Source organism: Aethalodelphis obliquidens, unplaced genomic scaffold (genome assembly GCF_003676395.1).
Source record: "Aethalodelphis obliquidens isolate GAN/ISIS:26980383/991018 unplaced genomic scaffold, ASM367639v1 scaffold86, whole genome shotgun sequence".
Taxonomy (NCBI): Eukaryota; Metazoa; Chordata; class Mammalia; order Artiodactyla; family Delphinidae; genus Aethalodelphis; species Aethalodelphis obliquidens.
The window spans coordinates 2,903,865-2,924,482 of NW_020838030.1; the positions used below are offsets into that span (position 1 = coordinate 2,903,865).

The window sequence follows — 20,618 nt, forward strand, 5'->3', positions numbered from 1 at the left end:
GAACTTAGCATGCACTATGGAAATATTAGTAAATACTTCCTTGAATCCATCACAATGTTTATGCTCGTGTTAAATGCTCAATAAATGCTTTTAGGTGAAATGAATTCATCTTATTAAAACATACTTGGAACTGGGGGATAGAAGTGACTACAAGTGGTAGACTCTTGGTTGGAAATGGAAGGAACCATAGAGATCAATTCCCTTGAGCACAGGTGTTACCTGCCTGCCCCACTTTTGTTTTGTTAGTTGTTTGTTCCCTAGTTACGTGCACTGTGGTGGGATAAGGGCTGCCCCCACCAGGTGTCACTCAATGGAGGTTCTACTTGCTGTTTTCTAAGCGTAGGAAGAAGGCACAAGTCTACATCCTCAAACCCTGGAAGCATGGGCTGAGTTAGAAAGGAGACCCTGGCACCAGAGAACGAGAACTTCATTCTCTGACTTCTCAGCACCTACTACTCGTGAGGCGTTAGCAAGACAGCGGCATTAGGATGGGTGTTATTTTGTCGAGTTGTTAGTAGGATGGGAACACGTGTAGGAAATTATTTAGATAAGATGTTAATATCAATGCAGATGTGGTATGCATTCTCACAGCATTTGTGGCTTTTGGGGAACATACTCCTGAGTCCCAAGAGTCACCAAGAAGCCACAGTGAAACCCCTCGAAACCCGCCCTCTATCACAGACTCCTTCAGGATGCCGGGAGATTGGCGGACCCCACTCACGAGAGCAGGCCCATCCTGCCTCATGGGCACCTCCGTGTGGGTTTTAGCCGAGGAGACTGATGGGCCAGACAAGTAGCTCCAACTGGGCCACTACGGAAGCCAAGATGCTATGCTTATTAGAAAGGCTCCACATTCAGTACAACTGGTAGAACTGCTGAGTTACTGGGGAGGTGTCAGGAAGCGCAGCCTGGGGGGCATCTAAAGGACAGCCGTATTCTCAACCGTTGCAAAGACAGTCACACACACACCAACACAAACAGCTTCACCCTCCTGGGTTTTTCTCTTCCCTATACTCACGCGCACACACACGCACGTGCCTCACGTACACTCTCTCAGTCAAAAGGGGGGTCTCGGGGAGACCTCACGGCTGAATCAAATGCTGGTTAATGCTGCTGCTTTTATTACACCAAAGGTCTTAACATTTATTTGGAGAGGAACACAAAACTTGGCATACTGGCATGCATTCTCTACAGCACAGTTTTGGAGAAGCTCAAGATCACTGCACCCCACACAGGAGAACAACGCCGGAGGTGGCAGGGGGACTGTAGGTTCTTGATCTCTCTGGTCAGCAGACTACAGGTGCTTCACTACCATAGCAATCGAGGAATCTTGTGTGCTGGGCAGGTGTGTTTTCAACAGCTAAACAGGTGTGACAAGGGATCCAGGTGTGGGTGAGTCCCTAACACTTAGAGCTGAGAGTTATTCTGGGGTAAGTATATTCTCCCCAAACAGGTAGCACTGACTACAGGGGGGCATGCTTAGCACTGCATCTGAGCTCGGTTAAGCAACCAGGTGTCCTCAGTGAAGGGAATCCTGGTTTCAAAGGAAGAATAAGACATGATGGTGCTATCACAATAAGGCCACTAAAGTCACAGCGAACGAGGATCTCAGAGGAAGCTCTCACGACTACAGGGAAGCAGCTCTATCCTCTCTGACGTCAGGTGCCCCTCACTGGGTAGGCACCTGCTCTGAGACCTTCACCTGGTCCTTTCTCAGCTGCAGCACATCACTGAGCGCAACAGAGCAGAGGAGGGGGCCACACACGTTAAGGTCATGGGACATCACCACCAAGTGTGGCTGACTGTTGTCGGCAAATGTCTTGGATTCCTTTCCCGGTTGGGCTGGGTGCCCCTGTGTGTCTGGAGAGCTAATCTGAAAAGAGGCTGGCAAAGGACTTCCTCAAGCTCCGGATGGTCTCTGCCTTGGCTTCATCCTCATTGGCTGAAGACCGGAAGAAGGAGGACTCAGAGAAGCTGAAGGCATTTGTCAGGGACTGCGACTTGCTTGAAGATAAAAACCAGAGAGAATGTGAGAGGGTGGTGTTCCCAGTGAGGCAGCGAAGGACGGTGACACGAGGATACACGACCGGAACGCCCACTCCCACCCCAGGGAGACTGGGTGGCAGAGGAGAAAGCCAGCATGGGGCATGCTAGCAGGCCCCTGGGAGGTCTCTGTGCTCTTTTCTTTACCTGCAGTGCTGCTCAAACAGGAAAGGATGGAGGCAGCGTGGGAGAGAGGGAGAAGGGGGAAAGAGAGAAGAGAAGAAGGAGAAGGGAAAGAGGAAGAAGGGGTGGCTCAAGGCTCTTCCTTTCACTTAATGCTAAAGGGCCCACAGGCTAAATTTCAGGGCCCCAACTTGGCAAGAACTAATCCAGGAATCTCACACCCTTCCCCTTGGATGAAACGTAGCAACCAGGGGCCAGTGGACTCTTGTGCTCTCTTTCTCATCAACTGTCCAGTAGTGGAGCCAGCATCGGAAGACCTGGGTCAAAGCCTTGGTCCCGCCTCTCACTCACTCTTGACCTTAGGAAGCCACGTGCCTCTCTGAGACTCGGTTTCTTGTTTGGTTTCTTAATTGTGTTATGTAGATGTCTGGTAAAATGATCGCTAGGCCTTTTCAGCTCTTTCTTTTTTGCTTTTTTCTCTGATTCCAGAAGAACCTTTTGACTTGGCACGAACTCTAACAACTCCATTTACCGTCCTTACAATGGGTGTAATCGCCCTTGCAGCCTTCCTCAGAGGAGCCTAATATGAGGTGTGTGAGTTTCAGGGTGTCTGGGGCAACAGAGATACACATCAGGCCTACACAAGGTTACTGGGTAGTTTTCTAATGAAAAAACCAAACTGCACACATTTTAGGGACCAATTTTTCCCTTGAGACACTAGTGAGTCAGAGAGAAAAACTGTGAAGGCAAGAAGGTGGAGGGGAGGCCAGGCCCAACACTGCAGGAGAGGACACGTGGTCTGGCGTCTCCATGGCCGTCTTCTCTCCTTCTTGACTTCTGCTTGTCTCCTTCCTGCTGGTTCCTGGCTCCAGAACTCCTCTCCCAGAATCTCAGCGCTCCCAGCCCTCCCCTGAACTCGGACACAGCCCCAGAAACTCCCTTCTGCAGGGGCATGAGCCTGTCTCTTCTCCCGCAGTGGCTGAACAGGTGCCCTGCCTTTCACTGGGCCTGCCTGGGATGAGCCCCAACATGCTGGCCTCTGGGAGCGGCAACTCCTCTGCATGCACAGGCCGGGGGCACAGGTACAAGCCTCCCGCTTGTCATCAGAGGCTGGCTCGATTCAACAGCTTCAGCCCAAAGGCGGTGACAGCCCACAGATCTGCCCTCAGACTGGGGCCAGAGTTGGCTCAAGAGAAGGTAGGCGAGATTAAAAAGTCAGCTGCAGAAAACGACGGGGTTGAGGGGAAGGTGTGAGGCAGGCGAGACATGAAATGTACCCTCGGCCAGAGCTGCAGAGCAAGGCCGGGGGATGGCCCTCCCATCATACAGGACTGGAAGACCCAATGGAAGTGGTCATCCGGACCACCTGAGCCCTCATCCTGGCTCTGCTGCTAACTAGTAGAAGGGTTTTGACAACATCAGATCTCTCTCAGCAGTGTTTTCTCATCTGTGCAGTGACTAGAGATGATCTCTGAGTGGCTCATCTGAGCCCCAAACTCGACAGCTCCCTGTTCTCCGTCCCTGAGAGTTTCATCTCTTTACTGAGATGCACTCACGGAACGCTTCCGATCCCCCGGGCTGTGGCTGTCTGTGCTGACAGTCATGACAGAGGTCTGTGGTTGGGGACCTTGAAGAGAGCCGTCTCTGGTTCTGGGGGAGGGTGGAGCTGAGCACCCAGGTGCTGTCCCTACCAAATGCAGCTATACTGTTTTCTAGGGGCCCTCAGTTCTGTCCTCTGAAGTAGGATAGTGTGACAGGGGTTTCTAGGGTTACTGTTGGGAATGAGCGAACCCAAGAGGATGGAGTTCCTCAGGGTCTGTATATGGGCCTCTCCTCTGATGACCACACCAGAAACCAACCTCCTTCTGACAAAGCTGAAGGTAAAAAGCTGAAATGGATTTAACTACTTCCCCCTTTTCCTTCTGGGCAGCCTTGCTGATTGGCACACCCTAAACTGTGAGTCAGAGGCAGAAAAGAGAATTAAAATTTTTTTTTTTTTTTTTTTTTTAGAAAGAGAAAGACACATATACACACAGAGAAAAGGAATGGAAAAAAGAGTGGGAGGGAGGATTAAAAAAAAAAAAAACCCAAACCCAAAGCTCACATAAGAATGGGAGAGGGGGTAGTAACTGCTTTATTGCCACTCCCCAGGAAGAAAGGGGAGGGTTTGAGCTTCTAGCTAGACCTTAAGACTTTCACTTCCCTCTTTCTTGCCCTCCCCAATCAACCCAACCATGCCCCCCACAAAAAAAACCACCAAAACCCAACCCCCGAAAAACCCCACAAAAATATCTTTAGGAGGAGGTCTGATTGAAGGTGCTTCCTAGCAGCTCTGGAGCCCAAGGCCTGAGAGGAGGGGCAGGAAGAGGGGAGGGAGGAGCTGCTGAGTCGTCTCTTACTTGAGCTGTGGGTGAGGCTGGGGCTTCTGTGGTGGAGCAGCCGGGGGTGGCTGGACCTCTGCCAGGGAGCTGCCGCTGGAGGGTGCATCTCCGTGGGTGGTGGGGCCGCCCGAGGAGGAAGAAGAGGAGGAGGAGGAAGAAGAGGAAGGTGGCAGCGACGGTCCAGGGGGGAGCCGGCGTGGACGTAGCACCTTGCCTGGGGGTGGCATTCCTTGGGGTTGCCCAGGGCCCCCTAGGTTCAGTACAAGAAAAACTTCATAATTTACCCATATCAGAGGGTTTCCTTATTAGAATCTATGTCCCAAAGGGTGTGGCTATTTAATTACCAAAGGATAAGCTCTATGACAAGAAGCCATCCGAGGCTCTGAAGGGCTCCAGAGCAGGCCCCCGGTTACCCTCAGACGTCGCCGCTACACGCTCCTCCTCACACTCACAGCGGCTCAGTCACAACAGAAGTCGGAGCATGGGGAAGAAGCCATGGGATGAGCGGCCCCCATCAGAGGTGAGATCTCTTACGGAAGGCCCCCAGACCACAGGGACCACCCCTCTCCCCCAGAGGTTCCTCAGGTACAGGCCAACCTGGCCCACGGTGTGCTAGGAGGTCTCAAGTTCCACATTGTTATTTTGGAGTCGGCCTTAGACTGTCCTGCTCCACGCCTGCATGTCTGATTGCCGTACCCCCAGCAGGGCTTCCTTTCAGCACTAAGTCATGCCCATGACTAGGACCTTTCGTGTCCAGTTGCCTCTTAGTACCATCCTCAGGGGCTCCAGTCCCTCCCAGGTGTATGTGGTGAAATTCTCCAGAAATCCAAGTCCCATTCTCTCCCTGGAGATGTTGTGAGCACCATTTGGCAAAGAAGAGGCCCCCCCAAAAGGACCAGGATCCCCTTCTCCCAACATGAGACAGAAAACCATGTGGTGACCTGGAGATCTCATTTCTCAGTCTCGATCCCAGAGTCCACGTTCACGTGCCCACTGGAAGGAGCTGGCTTACAGAAACTCAACGACAGCTAAGAGTTGTACTGTAACTTAGTTTTCTAGAAACACCAGGACACCTGTACCCTCTGGAGAGGCAGAACTGTATGTCTATACCACAGTACATCCATGATTGTAAGCCAGTTTCCCCTCTACACGGCATGGACTCCACTTTACCATCAATGACCAATTAATACCAGGGTGAGTTGCACATAAATAAGTAAATAAGTAAATGAATGAAATTTTGCATGTTGAAGAAGTTCTAAGTTCAAATCAGAAAACTAGTGAAGATGGTAGATTAGCAGCGCATTTCATATTAACCAGTTTTTGCCTCTTCCAAAGTTTGACATCATTTGTATCAGCATTTTCTTGTAAAGTACTGCAGGTTGATAGCTCAGCCTCTTGTAGCAGAAACCTGAGTGCTTTCCCAATTGCACAGAGATGCTTGAATAGCCAGAAACTTTACAACTTAACACTGAAGACAGATATAACTTTTCCTTTATTGCACATTAAGCTGTACAGGAGTCACAAAAGAGAGGTACTTCAATCACACTTCCAGCATTGGCTGAGGGTCTCCCCGCTGGATTGGTACAAAAAAAGGCGACAACATCAGAAAAGAAATGGGTACAAAACACCTGAACGGCAATCCTATACTGTGACACGGATGCCCCAGGCCACAGAGTTGTCCTCAGCATGCTGCCTGAGGGCACAGGACAGTCAGGGTGTGCTGTCTGCTTGTGTTTGGCCCTGGGAGGGAGCCCTAGTCCCTTTCTCCCTCACCTGATAGACCGTGGCTGACACCACCACCCTGGAGCCTGACTAAATTCAAACGGCAACTTCGTATTTGTGGCTCACAAATGTCACATGAAAAGCACCTGAATGTTCACACGGATCACATGCAAAGAAGCAACACCACCGTCAGCTCACTGCTTGGACAAAAATAAATTAAAAAAATAAAATGTATTCCTCCATTCTGGGAAATGTTTCTTTATTCCTTTCTATCATTTCATCAGATTGGGAGGTATTTAAGGACCTGATTCTTATGCAACCCACCTGGAAGTGCTTAACTGCATATATATGTATATATTTACAACAGATCGACTACCATCGGCATCTACATCGTCTAAGGGAGGAATCGCGGACAAGAACATTCACACTCAGTGCATTTCCCTGTAGCTCAGAATTCGCTAGCAATCAAGACAGAAACCAGGGCACGTGCCCCTTGACACAGAAATCATGTTACACACCACCAACACCAGTTATTCCTCAAACCTGGCAATCCAGAAAGGTGACATGTCAGTACAGAAGTGAGAGGGAATGCAAAAGTAGAGCTAGAAGCACTTCTTCTAAAAGGCAAACTGCTGGCGTGAACTCCCACAGCCCATGGTGCTAGGGGAGGCCACTTGATGCCCGATCCTGGTCTGGCCAGGACATGGCAAGATGAGGCACTGACCCGAGGCCTGGTCTAGTAACTGCCTCATCCCTGCCCAGGAGCTGCACGGCGGAGGAAAGAGGACAAACGGGTGAGGGCTCTTTAAGAGCCACCGCTGTGGAACCACGGCCCCAAACACACAAGCTAAAATCTGAGACAGTCCCTCTCAGGAAAGATAAAGCTCTTCATTCTCTGGACTCTGGAGGGCTTTTGGAACAGCTGACAGCGAAAGCAGGTGCCCACCTCAGAGCTCTGGAGGCAGTGTACCCACTCGAGGGAAACGGCACAGTTTCGATTCGCTCCCATGTCGTGATGCCTCAGGAGAGGCCAAGAGAAGAATGGTTGAATCCTTCCCAGACTTCTCAGTAGCTCCCTGCCTTCTATGTCCCAAATTGCTAAAGAATTATCTCTGTACACAGTAAGCTTTGGGGAAAACGAAGCAGCCTCAGTTCCACAGAAGCGCACAGATGGCCAATTCAGAAACGGCAAAGTAGAAACAACTTACAGGGACTAAGATGAACACAGGGAAAATACTCACAAGTTCACTTTGATATTGCACATCAGCGGCCCCATTTTTTTTTTTTTGTCTAATCTCATAGCTAATTAGTTAATAATAAAACGAAGGGTATACTGGGATGTCAAATACAGAACACGCTCCTGGAAATAGCTTATTCTTTATATTTCACGTCATCACTGAAAACACAAGAGCTCTACAGGCACGGCCAGCTTATTCACATAAACTCAAATGCACCAAACTTTAGCAAATGGAGAAAAAGATGGATGCCTTCAGATTCAACGGATGAAGCTACGGAAATAAGACCTCGAAAATCTCTTAAACTTCTATCTATTTACCCTAGTCATGCAGAAAGGAAGCAAAAAGCACAGTTCATTGAAGATCCCAAGCACACTCACAGAGGTAAGCAGGGGGTGGGGGGCAGTTTATCTGAGTCTGGGGGGAGAAGGAGGGGAGTTGGGTTTTATTTTTGTGGTCTTTGTTTCTCCCCTGTCCACCCCCCCACCCAGTCCTATTTCACCCCACATTATGTAATTAAAATATACTATCAAACCACCCAGAAGCTAGTCACACTGAACTTGGGAGAGGCACAATTCTTTTGTACACTGTTGACAAACAGCCCTGGAATCACAAGGTATACAGAGAAACATAAGTGAGCATTACAAGCACGAACAGGAACAGGTAAACAACCAGACAGAGGCACTGACACTGCATAGGAAAAACACAGTCCAGTCAGCCTTGAAAAAACGCAGAAATGGCACCAATGGGAGGGTCTGTTGCTCCCCTCCCCGCTTTCCTTTCTTTCCTTGTTTGTTTTTGGCTTAAAATTTCTGCTTTGAAAACTTAACTACCAATCGCTTTAAGAAGCTTGGACTTGTTTTGGCCCTACTGCAATGCCATTACAGTCGAGAATATACTGTAAACAACCTTGGGGGGCTGGCCGCTGAGGTGGGGTCTTGCTCGAGTCCGGATCCTTAAGTGTTCCACTCTGGAAGACAAAAATGCAAAAGAGATACAAACAAAACTCCAAGCAGATTCCAAAGAGAAACCCTGTGGCTCTGTGGCAAGGCTGCAGAGGGATCCGGTGGGATCCAGCGGGAACTGGCCCAGGGGCTTCTGCTGTTCCGGAAACGCCTCAAAGGGACTCTCAGCCTCTGGGTTATTGCCGGGGCCCAAGTGTACGCAGCCTGGGGCTTAGAACCACTCTGACAGGAGTGTCTGACACCTCCTTACCCTCTTTTCATTTCACTCCCTTGTAGACACTCTTTCTAGAAGCTTTGAGACTTCCAACAGCATCTGCTTTCTTCTCTGGGGGCTGCCCAAGGCCCAGCTCCCCTGGCACTCACAGGCCCAGCTTCCTGAGGAAGGATCAACACCAAACTCTCGAGAGTGGCTGGAGTGCCAGCGGGGGCTGCACCAGGTGGCTAGCCTAGACTTGGCTCACTTCTCCTGTGGAGTTAACTCTGGGGTGGGATCAGCTCTGGGGCCGACCTAGGGGTCAGAGCCACTCTTTGGGCTGGGCTGGAACTCCCACAGGGAGGAACTTGAAGGAGGGGGCAGTCTTTTGTGTCCCAGGACCCTCCTTAACCAGAGGGAAGGAGTAAGATGTTAATGTTTGTAAAAGTGCTCAAGGCCAAGCTGTTTTTCCCTCTCTAACAGCATAATTACATTTTACCCAACAACATGGCTCTCCTCCCAGGCTTCCTCTCCTCCCAGCTGTGATTCTGATTATGCCCCAACGGGATCAAAGATGCATGTGACTTCAGTTTGTCTAACACTTGTACCAAAGGCAGTGAGCATTTGGGGCTTGAATTTGGCAAGGGGGAAACGCTCCATGAAGCCTGGGGGCTGCCGAGTGTGCAGATGGTGATGCCAAAGAGGGAGATTCGGGGGCTTCCCTGGTGGCGCGGTGGTTGAGAGTCCGCCTGCCGATGCAGGGGACACGGGTTCGTGTCCTGGCCCGGGAAGATCCTACATGCCGCGGAGCGGCTGGGCCCATGAGCCATGGCCACTGAGCCTGCGCGTCCGGAGCCTGTGCTCCGCGACGGGAGAGGCCACAACGCTGAGAGGCCTGCGTACCGCAAAAAAAAAAAAAGGAGGGAGATTCGGAGGCAAGGCTGTGAGAGGCTCAGTGTGTCTTCAGCACACCCCACTTCCTCTTTCACTGCTCCTCTCCCTTATGACAGGCCCCCCAGCCCTACTCCCACATTAAAACTGTTCCCCATTCCCATGGGCCTCCGATCTGGCCTTCAGGCCCGTTTTCAGCTCCACTACTGGGAGAGCAGAAGCGCTACCCTCTCCAGTATTATGGTCTGTTAATGACAGCACTGCTGTCACAGTTCTACTAACAGGATCTCAGATAGGAGGCAGGGGGCCTTTGAAATGTCCTGGTGCCACTGCATCAGAGGGTGCCCATTCTATGTACAATCCCGACCTCTCACAGATCACAGCAAGAACACCTACACTTCCTTTCCTTTCTTCCAGGGACTTTCATGGGATCCATGAGGTGGGTCTGAACCCCGGCAATGAAACACCCACACCCAATAAGCCAGCTAGGGCCCACACCATCCAGTCAGTTCTTCCTTCTTGGCATCTAAGATTCACCATCTCCTCTTGACCAACTCTGGTCAGGCCTGTATCATTTCCTGTTTAGACTACTAGAATAGTCTCTCAAATCTTTAGTCTCTTCTCCAATCGATGTTCTGGATACCTATTATCCTCTTAAACCCCTTCTCTAATTGTATCAGTTTACTGCTCTAAATAATTTATAGCTAACACTACATAGCTGGGTAACATGATGGACAATTTTATGCAGTATTTCCCTTAAACCTCACAACAGCTCTACGAGGTATCAACATCCCTAATTTTTAGATAAGGAAACTGAGGGCCAACTAAGGCAGGTAATTTGCCCAGGGTCATACTGAGGCAACTGGCATGTGAGCCCAGGCAGTTTGACCTTCTCTTCCCATTGCCCACAGGATGACGTCCACATTCTTCAGGCTGACACCAGAAACTTGCTTCAGCATGGCTGGACTGGCCCTTCTAGCCTCTCTCCCTCATGTTCTAAACTTACCTCCCTCATGTTCTAAACTTAGGCCACTCCAATGTTTATGCTAAATACTCTCCAGAAATACCTTTTCTCCTTTTCTACCAATCCAACCCAACATATCCTGGAGGTCTAAGTCAAATTCTACCTCATCCATGAAATCTCTCCTCTGACTGCCCCTTTCAATTCTGATCTCCTCTCTGAAATCCTACAACAGCACTTAATAGACTGTCTTGTTATCCTGAAGACTGGGATGCTGCTGCTAGGGAGGCTGCCAGATCCTTGAGGGCATGGGCTATGAGTCTTCATCTTCTCATGAATTCCTAACAATTACAGTGCCTGTTTCTTTCCAAAGAAAAATAGGGATATATGGTCTGATATGGTAACTATTTATTAAAAAGGTAAAAATACTTAAAATTGGGAGTATTTTGGAAAATTTAAGACTATCGCCATTTTACCAATGTCATCAAGCACAGGACTGAGCACGTAAGAGGTCCTTAATAAATGCTTATTAGATAAATGACCATGCAACAACAGTGAAGTCCAAAACGGAGTAGAGTAGAAGTCTTTTATGAGAAAAACGTTAAACCACAGATGTTAAACCACACTGTATTGGATATCAACTCTGATTAGCAGCTCTGAAAATGCTCAGGTTAGCGAATTAAACATGAGGCCTGCTCCGTGTGCCTGCATATTAGGTGCAGAAGGGAAAGTCAAAACAAGTCTCGAAGAAGCAGAAATTGTTTCCTTTTCTTACATCAAGCCTGAGTAATCCAGTCATGGTAGGGATACTTCAGTCCCAAGAGTTCTTTCCCATTGTGAGCTCTACCTTCTCTTGGCCTGGCTGCCAACTGGAAGAGAAGTCTGCAGGATGGTGTTTGGTAATGGGCGCACAGGATACCAGGGCTGCCTTTTTACCCAAGCTGGGTGTCAACCCCACCCAACACACACACACACACACACACACACACACACACACTGCTGTTGGGTCTCCAATAGTAAGTCTTTAAGATTGGGCAGCAGAGTGACTGAGGACTTTGGGCTTTGGGGTTAGGAAGACGGTGGGTTAAACCTCAATCTCCCACTTCCTAGCTTTGTGACATCAGGCAAGTCATTTTCCCTCCTGCACCTGCCTTTCTTCAAATGGTTTCTATGATATAAAGTGAGGTTACCTATTTATCTACCTACTTACCTACCTACCTATCTATCTATTGAGACATCTATCGAGAGATATCTATAAGTACCTGTTCCTGGCAGGTGCTACAAAAGATACGACAGATGACGGTAATGGTGATGCTGACGGGGCCTTTTCCTCTGAAGCTTTGTTGCTTCTTAGGTCTCACTCTCATAATGGAATACCCCCTCATACAGTTTGTGCAGCCGCTAGGGGCACTTGCCAGTCCCCTCCCCCAGGGCCTCACTTTGTACCATTGACAGCTGCCAATGATTCACCTCAGACATTGATCAAGAGCAGCTTAAGATGCTCTCCTCCCAGAGAACTGTTATCTTCAGAGACGGTTATGGAAGACCATAGGGCACAAGGTTAGAAGAAGGGCCAGTGGGCAAAAGCTCCAACAGGTAGACTTTCACTTACAGGAAGAACTTCCTATAGTAAAAACAGTGGAAGAGGCTGTCTTGGGAGATGGGTATGTTCGTGCAGAGGCTAGAGAATTACCTGACAAAGATACAGTAGGGAATATACCTTTATTGAATATGAAATAGATTAGATGAACACTACAGTTTATCTTCCAACTCTGAGAACCTATGAGTCCAGGAAAAAACTTTAAAAATCCCACAGATTAAGCTCTGATGGGGAAACTCACAGCATGAGCTGATAGGGGTAGTCATACCACGAAGCCTGGTCCCGGCTCTCCTCAGCCTCAGAAATATACAAACAAGACACCCAAGGATGAACTGAGCCCAAAAGTTCCCTTCCAAAAGCTTCAGCGGAAGAGCTCCCAGAAACCTCCTTTGCACTGGAGCCTGGGAATGTGCCTTGGCCACCCCTGTCTGGCGCCTAGGGAGCTTCTCCTGCCCCCGCCCCCTGGAGCCTGTGGACTGAAGACTTCCCAGGGGTTATGGGAGCCAGGAGAGTCCCCCAGGACTGTCCCTTGCCAGGCTGAGACTCTCTGGCCCTGCCTACAAGCCTTCTGTCTGCTGGGGCTGGGGGCCTATTCCCTATGGGGTTTGGCTACCATGGAATCTGTCTCCAGTCACCAAGAGCCGCCTGGGATGCCGCATTCCACAGAAGTCTGGCCACTCTGGCGTCACTGCCAAAGTCTGGCCTGTAGCCAGCCCACAGCAGGAACTCAGGGCCAGATTGAGCTGCAGCATTTCCCTCAGGAAGCTGAGTTGACTCAAACAGGTAAGAATGTGAGGTCCAATGCTTGTGCCCAGCTGCACACAAAAAAGGAGAATAAATGGCCTTAGAGCAGCATAAGGAAAACCCCCAAACAACCCTGGGCTTAGTGAAAGACGACAGGCTCAGAGGGTGTCAGCTTGTAATGCTGCTGCCAAAAATGTGATGCCGCTGGAGGTGCATCAGTGTCCCAGCAAGGGGAGGTCACAGGTCCACTGCTCTTTGGGCTGCTAAGCCTCACAGGAGAGCACTGTAATCATCAGTTCTGGGCACCTTTTTTAAGGTGGACACCAGTGGAATAAAATGGGTACATGGAGCAGACAGGATGGTGAGAAGTGTGAAATGACATCTTTCCTCATGGGACTTTGGGCAAGTTACTTAATCTCTGAGTCTCAGTTTCCCAAATGAGCCAAGTCTAAGGATTAAATGTGGTAAATGGGGAAGCCTCCAGGACTGAACAGAAGATCAAGGTTAGTCAAATGTAAATCTGATCAAGGTCAAGGGCTGGTGTGGGTAGTAGTGAGCCTCCTGGCGTTAGTGTTTAAGCAGGGCCTGGACGAACTGTCAGAGATGCTGTGGATGGGCTCATGCAGTCGCAGGCAGGCGACTTCTACAGGCTCTTCTGGCTCTGGGCTTCCATGAAGCCCTGCATACACTTTTCGGGTCTTTAGGTGTCTGCGGTAAGAGATGAGCCCTCCTTAGCTGTGGAGTCCCGAGCCCAGCAAGAAAGCAGGGAGGTGTCCTGCAGGCACAGGCTTTGAGGGGAGGCTGCTGCTGCTCCCACCCAAGCCGACTGGGCTCGGGTCCCGCTGTGCTGAGGCCACTGGCCTTAGTGACCAGGGAAGCCAGGGAGAGGGGAGTAGGAGAGAGCTGGTGAAGCACGGGTGCCTCCAGGTTGGGAGGTTCAGCACGGGGCTGTACGAGGAGGAGGGCGAGGGTTCCCCCCACACAGCACAAGGGCCAGCTCTCTCCATTCTTACCATCTGTATGCTCTGGTGGCGCATCAAAAGGGCCCAGTGCAGGTTACTGCAGAGCGTCCTTGGAACTGGGGACCAGAAGATCCAGCTCTCCTGCTTATAAGCTGTGTGACCTTGGACAAATCATTGGCATTCTCTTTGCTGATATGTAAAACAGAGTCAGAAATACCAGCTCAAACCGTCTCACGTAAAGGTTGTGAGGCTTAAAATAATGGCTGTGCTTTTAAGTCATAAAGTGCCAGGTAAAGTAATGATATGAGCATCATTACTATTATTTGAGTAATAATAAATATCAATCCAAAGGCATGACGCTTTAATGGTAGGATTTCACGCATCAGTGGAGAAGATATTGTTGGGTGGGCGGGGTAGGGTGTGGACTCTGGGCTAAGCTATGCCATGCCCTCTGACTTGTATCACTGACTTGTCCCAGCGAGGTCCCTGAAGATGCAGAAAAGTCACTTCAAAAGCAGTAAATGTCAGCTCTTGAGCTGACGGGAAAGGAAATCACGGGTCTGGGCGAGAAACCAAGTCCACGGTTGAGGGTTTGTGGGTTTTTGCCAAAGGCACCTTTAATTTGCCATCCTGTGGCTTTCAGCAGACAAGCTGGGAGAGAGGAGCTCCTATCTGAGGTCCCAGCAGGCTGGAAAGCTGAGGAAGGAAAGACATTGACTCAACTCTTGAGAGCTGCTGGCCTGAGTCCAGCTGCCCCACCATGGAGGAAAGCCTGTGCTTGCTCAGCATATCTGAGACAGGAAATTGAGAAAGGGTCTCAGGGTCTGGCCCCAGGAAAGAGGCCAGGCCAAGCGCCTCGCCGGACACGCCACAGAGCTATTCTGATCAGCTCCCCAGGCCCCACTCCCCCGGTCCAGGACCCCAGGGGGAATGAGGCAGCGGGAAGGAATGTGGTCGGGAGGCTGTAGGTTCAGCCAGAGCAAAGGGGACAGCGTGTTTTCAGGCACCTTGGGACCTTTCTGGGATCACTCCTGCAGTCCCCAGTGCCCAACTGCCTTCTTCTGAAAGGGTATAAAAGGCACCCAAGGATGAGCTCCTCCTCCTTTTGTGAGGGGAATTGCTGCTCCAAGGGCAGAGCTCATCGGATTGGAGCCCTCCCATAATCAGTGATTTCCTAACGACACAAGAAATGTCCTGTGGCGTGGTCCATGAGACCTATGGGGACCCAGAGGGCCAGGTCACCCGAGGTCAGAATGTCAGCTACAAGTGATTAAAGATGTCCCTTAAAAGTTAAGACAGCTCCAAAATAGTCAGTTTCCCTGAATAGTCTGTTAAGGGACCTGGTCACTAGTGACTTTATCTGAACCTGCCTCAAATCTCACATTTTCAGCTTATCCTCACAGGGGAACAAATTCCCTAAAGCAGTCCAGCTGTGGGAAGCAGGAAGGCCTTTCCTTGAAATTTACTTCTTCTAAACTGAACGAAGCCCTCTTAGTCCCGTGTTTGGGATCTGAGTTGTGTTTCCTCCTTAACTGCATGGCCCTTTAGACTCCAATGAAACCCCTTCTCAATCTTGGTCTCCTTGTACTCAAGAGACTTCATCTTTATGAGCCCTTTGTAGCTTGAAAGACCTGGCTGGAAAGGTTTTTGAGTATCTCTTTAGACCAGAGAGCCAGTGAAAAAGGACTTGCATAATGCCCCGGCAGAGGCCAGAGGTTATCAGGCCTCAGTCCTTCAATTCGGAACACTCATCACTGCCTTTCCCAGGTCTGTGGCTAGCACACGGCCTGGATCACAGCATCTTAGATCTGGAAGGAGATTTTTAAAAGTTGCCTGTTCCAACAGCCCTAGCCCCCAGCCCAGCCTTTCACAATGTGCCTGACAAGTGGCTTGGACATCAGCAGTGACGTGGCAGCCACATACCGCTTTCCCGAGCAGCCATTTCCTCTCTTAGCATCAGAGACTTTACTCACGTCTTCCAGTAGGTTTGCCTTTGGCACCAGTTCTGCCCCATGACAGCTGTTGGAGAGCTGAAGATACTGAGTCATGGGCTCCTTGAGACTACTGCTGCTTCACGACAGCCCCTTTAACTTTTACTCATAGAACAGATCTGCCAAATGCCCCAACCTCTAGGTCTCCCTCCTCTGAGCACCGTCCAGTTAGAGTTCGTCCTTGTTATGCTGTGACCCTCAGACAGGAAGCACCATTGGAGGTGTGCTCTGATCAGCTCAAGATCGGGGAGGAGCCTCATCTTCCTCCTGGACACATTATGTGTGTTAATGTTTCCAAAGGCTGAATCTTAGAATCACTCCTCGTGGGTCTAGCCCATAGCCAAATAGAAAGCCCATGGTGTCCGAAATCCCTTTATTAGCAATTCAGCCCTTTGGCTCTGGAAGATTTTACAGGAAAATAAAAAGGGAGCCATGTAATAGGAAATGAAAACAGACTAGCCGCATGAAGAAGAGCCCTAGGACACCACCTCTGCAGGCATGACCTGAAAGCTCTGTCCACCTGCAGTTCTCTCCCTGGTTCCCCCGAGTGTCAGGAGTAGCACCTCTCCAGAGCCCCAGGATGTAAGGCCCAGCTCAGATTCCAGACGACAGACCCCAGGATCAGTGAGTGTGACAGAGAGGGGAGAGCAGGCCTACAGGGAGGAGGTTCTGTAGGTAAATAGCCTAGAGGCTTTGGCCACCACTGGCCACCAGGTGTCACTGCCACCTTGAGAACAGTATCCCTAAGGCACTCCAGAGTAGAGGGTCCTTTGCCATGGCCAACTCTCAGGGCAGCCCTAAAGCCGGCAGGCCAGCCAGGCTGAGACCAAGCTGTCATCAGCCAGAGAAGGCTTTGCCACTCACCCACTCCCTGCTCTCAGAGACTTAGCGCCTCTTACACCCTCAGAACTGGGCACAGCAGGTGGCCTGGGCCCAGCCCCATGACTTTGCTCTCTGTTTCCTATAATTAACCCACTTTGGTCTAGGCAGTTGGCTGACAACAAGATAAGGGAGGCCCTCTGCTCACCTCCCCTGTCCCTAACCTCCTTTAGGCTCTCTTTTAGAGTCAAAGAAATGAAAGCTTTAATAGGGGAGCTGTAGGCAAGGAGAGAGAAGGAGAAAGAGAGAAAGGTAGACACATGGCTAGTCATAAGTCTGTCCTGGTCTTGACCTAGAATACTGGGCAAGAAGTAGCATCTAGGGCTTGTGACTCAGGCCAGAAGCTCTCGCAGCCTGAGTTACAGAAGAAAGAGGCCAGCAAGAGGGGCCTGATGTGAGGAGTGAAACGTGAGTTAGTGGCAGCACCTAAGGGCTCAGCTCGCCATTCAAAGTCCTGGCGGGGACCTAGGTAACAGGCTTTGGTTTACATCTCTTCCATTTGCACTCTACTAAAATTGTTCATAGAATCCCAACACCAACTCCAATATGCTGCTAGGGCTGTTAAAGACACTTATTCCAACCGGGAACTCGTCCAACAAATATGTATTGCAATGGCAGATCAAGGAAGGGGTAGGTGGGAGTGGTTTATCACTGTTGTTTATATAGAATTGCTGTCACGTGGTGACAATAAAAAGCAGACAGATTAGTTTTGTTATTGTTGTTCAACTTTTCTACCCACGATAGACTGTACCTGGGCAGACCATGCCCCCACCCCTCCTTAGTGTACCCAGGGTACATCCAGTGGCTGCCAGGGGCTGGCCACTCTGCCAGACCTGAGGGACACAGCAGTTAACAAGCCCTATTCTTGAGGCGCCGACATTCCAGTGGAAGAGACAAAGAGACACAGATGAGAATGATCGTAGCTGACAGCAAGTGATGTGCAGAAAATTTAAAAAGGGAGGGGTGGTAGCCAGTGACTAGGTGGCAACTTTGGATTGGAGGGTTTAGGAAATATGTTATACAATCATGAAAGAGCCAGCCATGCAAAAATACGGGAAGAGCACTTCAGAGAGAAGACACAGCTAATGCAAAGGCCCTTACCAGCATGGCGAGGGCACAGCGAGCTAGGATGGTATGAGGGCACTGCATTTATCACTGTGGCCCTAAGTCTATTAACTAATTTTAAGCACATACTTTGGGGTAGGCCTGTGCTAGTCAGTGAAAACACAGACCAATAAGTCTCGAAAGTATCTGAGAGACATTTGCTAAATTAATTAAATTATGTATGTAGTAAAGAATTTGGCCTTGCCCAAAGACAGATCTGGCCTTTACTCACACCCCCCTCCCCCCTTGGAAAGTAGCCTCTAAACTCTTGGAATTTCCTGAGTGACAGGAGTGTCTCTGTTATTCAAGGTGGGGGCCCCTCAGCCCACCTGATGGTGCGTGATAATGAAGTGACTCATGGTGGGCCCCTCAGGCCCCTTGGTATTAGACTGACCTCCAGGGAGGGGAAAGTTGGAGACTTGAGTTCAAGGAGGTGATCGATCAAGCAAGCAAGCCTACAAAACGAAACCGCAACAAACGCTCTGAAATTCAGGTGAGCTTCCCTGGCGGGCAACACTCCATGTGCCTCACCACATACGGACGCCAAAGGATAACGCATCCTAAGGACACAAGCAGCTTTGTGTTTGGAACCCTCCCAGACCCTGCCTCATGCATCCTTCTTTCACTTATATTTGACCTGTATCCTTTCCAATAATACACCTGTGAGTATAACAGCTTTCAGGAAGTTCTGTGAGTCCTTCCAGAGAATTATTGAACCCGAGGGTGGTTTGGGGAACTATCTGAACTTCCTGCTGCTGTCAGGAGTGAGGGTAGTCTCGTGGAAGACTTAAGGGCCTTTAGACTTTGCAGCTGGGCTGACTCCAGGTTTCATGTGACCTTAGAATTGAAAGGGATCTAAAGATCATCTAATCCAATTCCATTTTATAGGTGAGGAAACAGGTCTAGAGATGGGAACTGACTTACCCACGGTCATGTAATGTCACGGCAGAGTGAGACTAGCTCCTGAGTGTCTTGACTCCCAGCGTGGTGTGCTTTCCACAGTTTTACAGTTTCTGTTGTAACTTCAAATGTAAGGCTCAGCAGAGAAAAACTTACCCTGAAGCCAGACTGGCTTTGTTACAAGGAAGTTTTGCAGGTGTGCCTGTATTTAGGGAAGCTCATTCCCTACCAGGTTTCCTGCCTTTACTCTGACATATTTCTCTTTAAAATATTTAAGCTGAAATATGTAATGTTTACAAAGTAAGGGACTTATATGAAAGAAGAATCAATGCTTTCATTGGGTGAAAACACTTTTTTTGGTAAATTCTTTGTTATTGAACTTCTATCATTTTCATATAATCTAAATTTTATTGTTAGAAGAGATCTTAGCGATTTGTTTTTGGTTCAACCCTTCATTATACACGCAAAGATGCTGCGGCAGAGAAATAGAAATCTACCAAGCTGACCTGGTGAGTCAGTGGCAAGGACAGGCTGAACTCAGGTCTCCTGACTCTCAGCGTAGCCTTCATTCAAGTCAGGATGATTTCCCTTTAGGAGGCCAAGACAGTGTTGCACGCATTTATAAAAGTACTTAAGCAACCTTCACAGAATCCCAGAGCAGCCCATTTTTGTTTATCTTGCCTGGGCAGCAACAGGCTCTTTTACTCTGTCATAAATTGTTTAAGCAGCTACCAGATATTCTCTGTATTTCTCAGTGGGGGGGAAGGAGGCTCTTGTCACTTTTCCTCTGGAGCAGGAATGAACATCAATCTGCCAATCCCATCACTGAGACAGTGTGGACTGAAAGGCAAGACTAGGACTCAAACACCTTGATTCCATCAGATTTACAAAATCATAGAATCTACTGCGGGCCTCATATTATTTTAACCGGGAAAATCTTTTTATCACCTCTAGTTAAGTACAATATTCAAATAATGGGCTTGTATCTCTAACAAGCAACTAAAGTGTGTTCTCCTAATTACCCTACCTAATTATCTAGTGACTACATTCCTGAAGCACAGGAACAGATTCTTGCACTTGGTCAGAGGCCCCCAGAGCGTGAGCCACCTATAGAAGGCGTGAAACAAACACAAGAGCTAATCTATGGTAACATCCTGCCACATGGGGCCACTCTCAACTTGGATACCCAAAGAGAGCACAGATGTTTCTGTGTTTCTATGCTATGATTCTGTGATGTTCAAATGATGAAAAGATAAATGTGGGCTAATTTGCTTCTATACTAAATAATCCAGACTTTTTTATCTTTTTTTTTTTTTTTTTTTTTTTGCCCTCTCCCCCTCCTTTTCTTCTTTCTTACTGAAAGATTTCAAGAATCCAATTACTTGGCTCCTGATTGCAGTATAATCCCAGCACTCATCTTTAGAAAAGGGAGTGATGATCTCAAAGCCTAAGGCTGTAGGGAACCCACACCCAGAGGCTGCTTACGTAACAACACAGGTAGCCTTTACTGAGCATTTACCATGTGCTGTGCCATGTGTTAGGTTCTTCACTTCATCTGATCCTTGTAACAGCCCTAGAAAATAAGGGCTGTTGTTTAGATCTCTCCTGAGCCACGGATATGGTCCTCGTGCAAGGTCACAAAGCCAGTAAATGGAGGGTCCAGGATTCAAATCTGAATAGTTCCTGCTTCAAAGCCCACATTCTGAATCACTATTCTATTCCACCTCCCTAACTGAAGTAGGATCTCGAAAGCAAGATTGCTGAGAGATTTTCATTATAAGGGATAAAACCTGAGCCCTGGAAAGGGTAGTAACTTCCCCCCAGAGTCACAGAGCTGTTTAAGGGAAGAGCTAGTCTAGGACTCAGTTCTTGGATTCATTGTCCCAAGTTCTTACTACTCTATTATACGGTGGAGAGAAGAGTT

The 20,618-nt window shown here is 49.1% G+C and overlaps 1 protein-coding gene across 1 annotated transcript in view; it reads right to left on the reverse strand.

Moving 5' to 3' along the window:
* Positions 1-1,123: 1,123 nt before the first annotated feature.
* Positions 1,124-20,618, reverse strand: part of SYN2 (synapsin II) — a 152,895-nt gene continuing 133,400 nt past the window's right edge. Inside the window, exons 11-13 of the mRNA XM_027093930.1 lie at positions 8,414-8,474; positions 4,566-4,797; positions 1,124-2,004 (exon numbers count right to left, since the gene is read on the reverse strand). Of these exons, the coding sequence (XP_026949731.1) occupies positions 1,869-2,004; positions 4,566-4,797; positions 8,414-8,474 (429 nt within the window). The 3' untranslated portion in view covers positions 1,124-1,868. The remainder of the gene's footprint in view (positions 2,005-4,565; positions 4,798-8,413; positions 8,475-20,618) is intronic.